The sequence below is a fragment of the Colias philodice genome, chromosome 7, assembly GCF_061535455.1.
Source record: "Colias philodice isolate Cphi_HAF_F1 chromosome 7, ilColPhil1 Martin Lab GWU primary, whole genome shotgun sequence".
NCBI classification, from domain to species: Eukaryota; Metazoa; Arthropoda; class Insecta; order Lepidoptera; family Pieridae; genus Colias; species Colias philodice.
This window is the reverse complement of record NC_143092.1, coordinates 10,574,955-10,587,227: the sequence shown is the minus strand read 5'-3', so window position 1 is coordinate 10,587,227 and position 12,273 is coordinate 10,574,955. Positions and strand designations below refer to the sequence as shown.

The following is a 12,273-nucleotide window of genomic DNA, read 5'->3' as shown; positions in this document are numbered from 1 at the left end:
CGAGGATATTTCGCAAACACAAAATACCTATTCCAGCATAATTGTCAGACACATACCGTCTTAGATCAATGGAGCAGAGACGTCTTCAGCAGCCTCTCGGTCCACTGGCTCCCTTTGATTTTCCACACGATGCGTCACGCCACCGTTCCGTGAATTTGAAACTAGTGTTTTTATGGTAAGGGTTTATTGCCTTCTTTGTTGGTAGCTGTGGTTATTTAAGGTATTCTTGCCTGATGATGGCTATTTAATCTGATGCTGATAGAGCATTCGTAGCAATCATTCGCAATAGGTTATAATAAGGGATTTATTTAATAACAATAGATTTATTTATTTAGTTAAATTTTCTCCTACTGAGAATTAAGAGATGTAGAATAGCACTTCCAACTGTATAAACTTAGGTCGTTGTACAGGAAATCGATCAAAAACGTGTAAAATGCATACGATTTTATACTAAATTTAATTACGACTTATAACTACATACCAATAACTATCTTATATGTAAATAGAGTTCAAAATTAATTGACGAAAGTGTAAAACTACCGAGATAAAAACACAAAATCTCTCAAGCATTATTTTTACATGCAACAGTAACTTTTCGTCGCAATTTATACGTAAATCCACGTTCTAGAGCAAGAGAGAACTTTAAGACAGATTTCTGTGCCTCCAGTGAATAAGGGAGTAAGACGAGTTATTCCCTTTGGTTTTTATTGCACCATTGGATTCAGCTCGTCAAAATACACAACATATCAAAAGGTCATATCTCTAGCTGCGTCCTAACCCATTTTTTCGAATGACCCAAACGGTATAAGTAGGGTGTGATTAACGGTATAAGTTACCTTATCCATCATTTTAGGCAATCGCAAAGGAACTATTCGTCTCGAGTCAAAAGTACCCACGAACACAAAGACGTATGTGTAGTTATACTTTTTGAATAAAGACTTAATTCATTTTGTTCCATCAGTCCTAACACTATTTTAGTATAAACGCATTTGTGTCATTTTTCTAACATGAGCATAAAGGAACAACTCTTTTAGTGTCATTGGTTCAAGTGACGACATGAGACAATTTGGCATTAATGCCGTGTTGCTATTGGTCTATTTGAATACTGCACGGAAACAACACACACTATTCCTTATTATTTTTAAATCGTTTTTTCAATAAATCGGCAACAACAAATCTTTATATTTTTTAAAAAAGGTATTTATCAGTTAACTTGGGATACTAATATATTTCTATGGAAATTAACTATTTTTGGCAATAGATATTAAAAATACAGTTAACACATTAAGTGCATTTAATGATATTATACTCTTTGTTTATATAAATATAGAACGATTATTGAATCATCTAAAAAAAGCCAACAAAAATGTTAAACTTATATTTTCTTCTTATAATTGGGTAAGTTTTTAAAAAATAACTCGTTTTTAATCTTTTTTTAAAAAAAATTATCTAACTACAAAATCAAGACAATATCGATACTTCTTTGGTCCTGCATTTTCGTAAACATTTTATGGATACTCTGGTACCACATATTTTGAAAAAATTGGGCTATTGTCACGTAGAGTCTCTTAAAAGTGTGTGCCACAAGTCGTATTTGCATCCAAGGCACGTTCAAATCTGTGCTTAATTTTTTCATAAAATCTTTGCGGCTCATTGTATTTTCTTTATTTATCTACATTATTTTGATATTATATGATATAGAAATTGTTAAAATTCTATATCATGACGTAAAATATCGCCACTGACCAACTATAACTTTTCCTGTATTAACTGAACATACAGGAATATGGTTTTCGGGCTTCTATTATCTCTTTATAGTGCTTGTATCCTCAATGTAGGTATACCACCATGACATTGTGGCGTTCCGAAACGGAACGCACTAGATCGAATTTTTAATTGATTCGATTAATTTTCACTAGGACAATAGTTAATACGCAAAACGCAATACGCAGTTGATACGTATTTAATACCAATACTCAATGATTGTCTCCTGCTAACCTGTACCAGACTAGACTCATTGTGGTGACTGGTGAAACATTGTATAGCATTAACAACATACTGTATTATTGAAAGATCGATTAAAGGTTTATTTTACAATCTACGACTTTCATTATACATGGGTTATAACAAAACCCCATAACATATTCGGTTTTACTCCGGACAACATCTTCAGCCACCCAATCCCCTTGCTTGAAGTCCAAATCCAGCGGAGGACAATAATCGTCATTTACTAAAATTGAAGGCTTTCGTCCTAGTATAAAAGTTGTCTGGATCCCATTTTATACTCAATCTATAGTATAATACTATAGATATCATGTGAAACGTAACTTTGAAAAAAATTATTCAAATAAATCACAAAATAAAAATTTGAAACAATCTTAAAAGTTACGAAAAGCCCAATTATACGTCAAAATGACGCACAACATCCTCTTACAACCAAATGGCGGAATTTACCGGGATGAGCCAACTATGTGCTGCTAGGTTTCGACGGCTAATAAGTTGGTTCTGGATTTTGCAGCGATTCGATGGTAAATATAGAAGAGTTCATACGTCAAATTTACGTAGATTGGACTTCTAGGGTTAAATGCATAAATACCTAAATGTTGTTTTGTTTTTGTTATCTAATAACGATTAAAAAACCCGTTGATTTCATTCGTTTTTCAAGCTACGTGCATAGTTTTTCCACTAAAATGCCTCAATTGAGTCATAAAGTACACAAATTTCAAGCATAATAAGTCACATCATTTCTATAAAACCAAAACTGGCAATAATATAAGTCGTGTTGTGCGATTATGAACATAGTGCATAAGGGCATAAGTCGTTATATTGCAAAGAGTAAAAAAAAAATTATGTGAATACATTGAGTTATTCCATGAAGTACTCGTTCATAAGGCAACAACTACAAAAAACACGAAAAAAGTATATTTATGGGGTTGTTACAATATGTGTTCATATGTAAAACTATAGTCTAACATCATATCTTACCCATACAAGCTTAAAATTTTGAATTACTAAAGATTTAGTATTGATATATAGTTTTTTGTCTCTCCTGAAAAGTGCTGTTTTTGAGTTATTCCCTTATTCACTGGAGGCACAGATTTGTAGCGCAAGTTACCGAAAAAGTCCTTGAAAAAAATTTCAACGGAATAAACTTTTTAACGACACTTTGGACGGAGTTTTTCAGGTAGCGTAACCGATCGTGTAACTTTTTATTTAAAATAGGGATAGTATTTAAGTGTTTTTATTCTTATTATGAAAGATTACTAGCTCTTACACTTGACGTCATCTTAATAGCGCAAGGATTTTTAGGATTAATCAGTACTATTCAGATTAAGACAAACGATTCTAAAAATGTAGTTCATTATAAGAAAAATACAATTTTATTCAAAGTAAATTCCCATTAAAATCGAATTAAATCGCTTCGTTAATTGTCTTTTGTTTCCGATATTTCAAAATTTTCACTTATAATACCACAAGAGCTTCAAAATTATCGGGTATTTCCCGATAGGTTCGTTGCAAACAAATGAAGGAGTCAAGTTTTTAGTCAAGGTTAAAAAATCACGAGCGCGAAGCGCGAGTGATTTTTCCTGAAAAACTTGACGACTTTATTTGTTTGCAGGGAACCTTGAGGGAAATGCCAGATAATTTTGAAGCTCGTGTGGTATTCGGGAGATTATTTTTCCGTCCCAAATGTCGGCCAATAATTTCACAATTGAATTGAACCTGTCAGTTTGACGTCAACGACCAGTGAAAATTTTCAAAAAATTATCAGTTATAGCACGCAATAGTTTAACTGCGCAGTCTAACATTAATAATTACACCTCATTAGATTGTCGCGCCTCTCTGGCGCCTTATGCAAACAAAGGGCCAGACAAAACCGTTACTGCGGCGCCGTACCAGTGGCGGCCGAGTACGGATCCAATTAAGGATTCTAACAAAGAAAGCCGTGTTTTTATTGCGTCTCGCACCAGACAGTCATTAGGTGCGCCGGCGCCGATTCAACGGCCGCGGCGGTCTGCTCGTAATCGTATAAAACTCCGCTGCTGCCGTTGATCAGAGCCAGTCAGTCAGCAAACAGAGAATAGGGAGCACGTTTCATAAGTTGTTAGCTTATCAATATTATTTCGTTTTAATTGTATTATAATAATATTTAAGTGTTCCCTTTGTTTTTGTTCTCTTTGTGTTTGTTTGCTTTGTTTGTTTTATTTTATTTTATTAGTTTAGTATTCTGACTGAAAGTTGTAAATATTTGTGTAAATATAATTTTGTGTTTCTTTTAAATTAAAGTCGTTTTACCAAAGTGAGTTTTTAGTTTAATTTATTTTCTTTAATACGCGGCAACACGCTATAAGTGGCAGCCCAACGTGGGGCCGGACTATAATAATAATAATAAACTCAGTGAACTTTGTATATAATGGTTTTAACGCGATCTCGTGCTGGGAGCCCCCAGTCAGTGGTTGAGGCCCCGTCCGAGGAAATAGCGCCGCAGGCGACTTCCTCGTCTCGCTCGATGGGCGCCTCCGCTGATGCCGCTCACGTGTCCTTTGTGGACGCGCCGCCACCGCTGCTGACGCCTGATGCCGCCGCTGGTGCCGCATCTTCTCCGGTCGTGATGTCGACCGATCAGCTGTTGTTGCTGATTAGCAGGCTAAGTCGCAGCGATCCTGTAAGTACATCAGTGCCCACCTATTCGGGCAATTTCTCTAAATGTACTGCACGATTCTCGGGGGATAGACAAGATAACGTTGAAGCGTTTTTAGATGCCATATTTACATACAAAGAATGTGTATGCGTTGAGGATCACATAGCGCTGCGTGGATTGCCTATGTTATTAACAGGGCTCGCCGCTACGTGGTGGCAAGGAGTCAAAGCCACAACCCTCACTTGGAATGACGCTGTTGACGCATTAAGGCAGACTTTTGGTACACGACTACCACCACACAAAATTTATAGAAAAATGTTTGAAAAAGAACAAGGTTTATATGAAGCCACAGATTTATTTATTTGTAATCTTCGAGCACTAATTGCCCAGCTGCCACCTTTTACCCTTACTGAGGCGGTTCAGCTCGATATGTGCTATGGCTTGTTGAATCGAAGAATTCGGGAGAAGATCCCACGTTCTGTATTTAATTCATTTCAAGAGTTATTGACGCAAGCGAGGCGCGTTGAAGACATTCACGATGAAACACATTCGCGTATCTCTCATCCGAGAGACAGCAAGCCAACATCATTGGTTAAAACAACACAGCTGATTCCGGAAGCTATGCCCTCTTTCGATAATAACAAATCGCGACTGAAGTGTAATTACTGTAAACAGTACGGTCATATTAAAGAGGCATGCCCACGCTTGACGAATAAGCAACTGAACACGAAGGAGGAAGCTATTGGAGGTGAACCGCGCGCCACTAAGGTGACGTGTTTTGGGTGTGGAGCGCCCGGCGTCATACGCTCGAGCTGCCCTACCTGTCAGAAAGTGCCCGCGCCTAACGCTAGTTCGTTCCAATCAGTGTCCGCGAGTGCCGATTCTATTGATTCGCGTGTGCGTCCTGTGTTGTGTATAGAAATATATGGTGAAGTTGGTAAAGTTTTAGTTGACACTGGTGCTAAACATTGTATAGGCAGTATTAGTTTAAGATCGCATTTGTATAAAAACAATCATAAATTTAATTATGTATTTACGGAATTAAAATATGCTGACGGGCGAACCTGTGCACAAACTGTTGAAATTGCACAAGTGAAAGTGACGGTGCGAGACGTCTCGTTTGAAGTAAGTTTCATTATGCTACCTAACGCGACCGAAAGTCTATTAGGGATGAACTTTATCCAAGACGCTGGTATGGTGTTTAACTTTGATAGCGGTGTTTGGTTTATGAGGCATGATAAGGTGCCTCAGTCGATTCTTTTTGAAAATAGGACGAATCGTCATTGTATTGTTCATCTGTGAGTCTTCGTGAGGACGAAGGATCTCATTTGAATTCGGATGAACGTGACGCACTATCTCACCTCCTAAGTAAGAATGAAGATATTTTCACTCCAGGGGGAGGACCCACCGAGTCTGCTATACATCGTATTGATACGGGAGAAGCACCGCCCATAGAAAGCCCTCCGTATAGGGTCACGCCCGCAAAGAAAGAAAATTTAGTAGCGGATACTCTTAGTCAATCAGTGACTGAGGATACAGATTGTGATTTGTGTCAAAAGTATAGAGCTACCTATTTGAAACCGGCTAGTCTTATCCAGACTCCTGTTCTTCATCCCCGCTTTGAGGTCCTCGCCATGGATTTGTTTGGCCCTCTTCTTGAAGGCATTCATGGTGAGAAGTGGTTATTACTGATTGAAGATACAGACAGCCGATGGGTCGAGCTTTTTGCGCTACAAAATGCTACTACAGAATCTTGTGCGAAGATACTTATAAAGGTTTTCTTGCGCTATGGTTTGCCTTGTAGAGTCATCTCTAACCATCCAGAGGTTAAGCCCGCCAAGCGTAAGAATCGAGAGTTTCCATTACTTTTCCATAAATGGCCATCAATTCTTCCTACAGATCTTAGCCGAAGCGATGTCCAACCTTATAAAGAGGGAGACTTAGTCTTAGTGGAGACTCATATGATGAACAATGCACCAAAGGTTATCACGAGTAAATTCGATCGTGTCGGTCCTTATCGTGTCTCACAAGTTGTGAGTCCGACGTCATTTATTGTAGAAGACCGCGATGGTGTTGTCAAAGGGAAATACCATGCCAGTGCTTTAACACCTTACATAGGTTCGGGAACCGCTATAATTCATCCGCGGCGTCGTGGTAGGCCAGCCAAGTCACGCACGGGACGTACTTGTGACTTGGAGGGGGAGGTTATAGCACGCAATAGTTTAACTGCGCAGTCTAACATTAATAATTACACCTCATTAGATTGTCGCGCCTCTCTGGCGCCTTATGCAAACAAAGGGCCAGACAAAACCGTTACTGCGGCGCCGTACCAGTGGCGGCCGAGTACGGATCCAATTAAGGATTCTAACAAAGAAAGCCGTGTTTTTATTGCGTCTCGCACCAGACAGTCATTAGGTGCGCCGGCGCCGATTCAACGGCCGCGGCGGTCTGCTCGTAATCGTATAAAACTCCGCTGCTGCCGTTGATCAGAGCCAGTCAGTCAGCAAACAGAGAATAGGGAGCACGTTTCATAAGTTGTTAGCTTATCAATATTATTTCGTTTTAATTGTATTATAATAATATTTAAGTGTTCCCTTTGTTTTTGTTCTCTTTGTGTTTGTTTGCTTTGTTTGTTTTATTTTATTTTATTAGTTTAGTATTCTGACTGAAAGTTGTAAATATTTGTGTAAATATAATTTTGTGTTTCTTTTAAATTAAAGTCGTTTTACCAAAGTGAGTTTTTAGTTTAATTTATTTTCTTTAATACGCGGCAACACGCTATACAGTATAATACCATGTAGGTTGTACCACGTGACGTCGAATGGTGCAATTCTATTGGTCGATATTTGGGTCGGAAAAATAATCAATAGAAATCCTTCAAACTGTGGGAAAAATCAAATAAATCAGCGATCAATGAATAAAGCAGTTCTTGAATTTTACATAGCAGTTGCCAATGTTTTTTTAAACACTAGGCATGTTAGTTTTTCAAAATTTTTACCTTATTGTAATAGATATTTCAATTCGTTCACCCGTTATTGAGTTCTAAGTAGTTTAACTACCGTGACTTTCTTTTTACGTAAAGAGACAGGTAGGTATAATCCGGCAAAATAAGATTGGCACATTACCCTACCAAAACGGTGGTCTATTTTTAAATAACAAATCAGTTCTGGTACAATCCGGCAATATAAGATTGCCACGTTACCCTACCAAAAACCGTGGTCTATTTTTAAATAGCAAATCAGTTTTGTAAAGACATTTCCTACCCACATAGCACCCGACAGTCAGTGTAGGACAGTGGGTAGGATACGGTTGTCACTTGATTCCCGTTTTTGGTGTATCATTTACATTGGGCCCGGGCTTTATTGCCATTCAACCTAAACAAATATACAGTAACTTTGGCGAGTGACACAACACAATAGCTTGTAGTGTAAGAGATGTTGAATATTTTTCTTGTTGTTTTTTAAGATGTTATTAATATAAAGGTTATTTAGGACAAATTTTCATGCCCTATTTGAAGCTATTAAAGTTTAATGGACTCGTGATTTTTTAAAGTTTCTTATTTATCTGTGTAACAAATTTAATACTTATCTTTTCAGCCGTTCACATAAAATATAGTTACGACGACTTGGCTTCGAGTTTGTGACCTACACATTAATAATAAAATAATATCAGAAAGATTATTCAATAACTTGATAAATTTGGAACATCCTTAAGACAGAAATTCGTCATTAAACCGAAATCAATAATTCCTAAGATATAATAAAACACAGGACAAATATTAATAATACGACTTCGTAATAATATTCAAGCATATTTCGCGTAAATTTTCATAAATGCTATATTTTATATACCTTATTTGTATTGGATATAAACTAATATTAAATATTAAATTACTTTAATACCATATTATTATACTGTGACTTAGTGTGATCATGAAGAGCTTAACAATATTTAAGTGAGATATTCTCAGAAGTCTAGAAAGTTTGAAGATGAATTAAACCGCAACCTATAACTCTTTGTTTTTTGATAAACTTTTATTACTTCATGGATATAATAAATTGTTACAAGGTGTACAATTTGAGCATGAAGCTTGAGTCGCCTAACGATATTGTATTCTCAAAATTCTAGAAAGTTAGGAGATCAATAAACAGCCACTTAAGAATAATCCATTGTTTTTCAACTATTATTAACTCATGAAAAGAAATTGTAACTAAAACTGACGAAAGTTTGGAGAGAATTAATGTATGAAAGGATGAATGTGACGGTGTCATGAAAAATTATCTTTTAACAAATGAACTAAACCGCCAACCTAATGACATTATCTTTTAAATAAATAAAAAAAGATTCATCAAAATGAATTCGGAACATCCTTTTTTGAGTCGGTCAAAAATTGTTGACGGTTCCAAATAAAAAATGTAGAGAAATATATTTTAAATTGAATTAACAAGATTATTTCTCATGCGTGTACTCTTATCAAATAATCGTATTCAACACACTTTGATACGAATTCCTAGAAATTTCTCTAACTGATATAATAGTAACATTTCTCTGTAATACTCAGAACACGTATGATCTTAAATGTCATAACTACACAAGGGCCTAGCCTTGAATGGAACGTGTCCTTTGAATCCACTGGAAGGACAGTCTGAATAGGGCTGTCAACTAAAACATATTGTGTGAATAAAAATACAATACACTGTACAGCGACAGCTATGGTAGTTATATGGATATATATCCATCAACTATATAGTTGAAACTATTTTTAAGCAATAAAAAAGACGGGTTGCACTCCGGGAGTGCCGGCAGAAGTGAAAACTTGATTATTAACGTTGAGCATGTTTGATATCCATCCGTCTTACGCTTTTTCGATCAGGTCACGTGTCCCGACGCGAGTTTAAGATTTTATACCCAACGCCGCTAAAGAAGTTTTCACTTCAAAAATAGAACGTTTAATATCCTGCTATCAGATAGATTAAATTATGTTAGATTTTACTAAATAAGGCTTATTTAAAGACAGAAACTAGAGCGGGTGAATGGAATTTCTGTGTGTGTTTTTTTACGTCTGTTTTACTACATAAATGTGCAAAAACAATATTATTTATAAAGATAACGTCGGCAACCCTAGACGTAGATGAATTACAAGGTTAAGAAAAGATGGACAAAGAAGTGGCCTAGAGGAAATACTCGGGAAACGTGAAGTTATTTATCCATTACGTAGCGACGTATGAAAGGTGATTTTTTATTTTAGAAGATGAACATCCAACAACGGCGTATTTGCTAAGATTAAGTACTTTTGAGGCATTACAAGTCTGAGTAAGGTTTATTTTTTCTTCAACAAGGTAATAATTTAATAATTTTCATACAAAAAAGAAGAAAGGGAGTAATTAAGAAAACAATAATGATAAAAAAGTTCAAATAAATTCAATATTAAAGCAAATAAATATTTAATAATAAATATCATTTGGAAATACTTCGGAAAATAGTATTTTGGGCAAATTGTATTAAAAATGTTTACATAATGTTATCTGATTCTCTAGCAGAAATAGTACGTCAGCTCTTAGGCTATTAATACAATATACATGTTCAAAGGAAAAGGTAAATTTACATTTTGCTGGATTTAAATATTTGCTTGAAAATGTTAGCTATGAAGGTTCTACTAGAGAAGAATTAAGACCTTTTGATATGCACTTTAATTATTCATTTTGCACTTATTTGGCTTGTATTATAGTAATGGAGTATGTATTTTAGTTTTATTTTTAAATGAAAAAGGGCAAAAGGAGTAATTTTAATATTACTATATTTATAGATAGGTATATAACTTATATATTTACGTGTAATAGTTTAGTTCCTAAACTGATAAACAAGTATTGATAGAAATTTCAAATTCATCCATTAACTTAACAGTCGATATCACAGACTCACATACATACAAACACACAAACCTACGTAGGTTTACAATACATTCTTTCTATCCTCTCTCACAAGCTTAAATATTTACCCACACGCAAGATAAGAAGCTATAAATACAGCTAAAGATTTCCCATTAATTAAGGATTGCGCTACACATAAAGCTATATCGATAAGCTATAGCCATGCGTCACCGGCATTAAGCAAAGATACTGATATTAATCTACAGGTTACGAGTTCGTTACCGAAAGATATTGTGGATTAACTTGCCTGTAAATATTGCTGGACGGTCAGCAAATATGATTGAAATATTAAAACGTATTAGTTAATAATTGTCATGACATCAATCGTGTTATAAGTCGGTGAGAAACTTGTCCTCTTGTTCTTTCTGCTAAATTCTAATGCAATACACAGGCCATATTTATACAAATAATGACAACATTAAGTTTTATTAGTATAACTAAGGAACTAAAATTCATACTTATTTCCTGAAAAACCTTCCTTCATTTTATGATCAGTAGTGCACTTGTGTTTTGAAATTAACTGAGCAAAACGGATCTTACTAAGTTAAGTATCTAGTAGATATCCTTATACTGCGTTCAATTATTTTAACTCTACAATGAACGCATATTTCCCTACAGTTAATTGAAAATAAACATAACCTTAATTCAAAATGTGACCCAATATTTTTTTTTCACATACATTTTTATGCTAACCGTACCGAACAGAGATGGAGCGAGCGCAGTAAAAGGATCAATTTAATCTCAGCGCATTATCAAGCTTAATTAAAAGGTAGGCGTATTAAGATTATGGTTTACGAAGAGTTTGCATTATGTAACAGTTCATCAGCATCATGTTTACTGTTAATAAAATATTAATGGCGGATATCTCGTTTCGGCAACGCTTAATTCGCGGCTCAAATTCGCGCTGATAATAATAAAAGTTATATTTTTCTTCGGTAGGTTGAAAATCGCAATTTAAATTAATAAGAAGGTATACAACTGACTTTATATAAATAATAATAAATTCTACATACCGCTGTAGGTAATTTACTTTTCAATACTTTTGTAAGTATAAACAAATTAGGGAGATGCACCTAACCTAAAACAGGTACTATTTATTCATTTCTATTATTATTTAGCCTATAATGTATACGTTTATGTAAAAGATATACAAGAAATGAAAAGAAATATACATTATTTATTATTATAATTAAACTTAGTTAATGCTTGTTTGTGTGTCTGCTCTTGCGTTCGGCTCTATCTGTATGTGTGCGCGCGCGCGTGTGTGTCTATGTGTGTATGTGTGAGTGTGTGTGGTGTGTGGGAGCGTGTGAAACAGAGATAGAAAAATAAAAGAAGCAAACGAAGTAGGGTTATTTAGTTAGCTCTCAATAAATCTTCTAATGCCTTCAGTTTGCATGTTTAAAAATAAATTGTATATTTTTAAGTCACAATGAAAAACAAAGCAAAGCACTTAACCTATTTTATTTGTATACAAACCGTCCGCCATTTTAAATTGCGAAGACAATATTTATTTAAATGTGATCAGGATTTTAATCAAAAGGTAATTAGCAAGAGTTGATTTTATTTGTTTATTTCTGTTCGTTATATGTAATTGTATATGATTTCGTTGAATATGATTTTTTCTATTATATTCTTACCCGAATAATAAATAGGTTATATCTTATATTATGACTTACAGAGTTCTGCCAAAACCGTAGG

The 12,273-nt window shown here is 35.1% G+C and overlaps 1 protein-coding gene across 1 annotated transcript; it reads left to right on the top strand.

The window, feature by feature from the left end:
* Positions 1-3,766: 3,766 nt before the first annotated feature.
* Positions 3,767-6,183, top strand: LOC149487336 (uncharacterized). Its single transcript, XM_089697609.1, has one exon. The coding sequence runs from the start codon at positions 4,415-4,417 to the stop codon at positions 5,942-5,944; it is 1,530 nt and encodes a 509-aa protein (XP_089553735.1). The 5' UTR covers positions 3,767-4,414; the 3' UTR covers positions 5,945-6,183.
* The last annotated feature ends 6,090 nt before the right edge of the window (positions 6,184-12,273 follow it).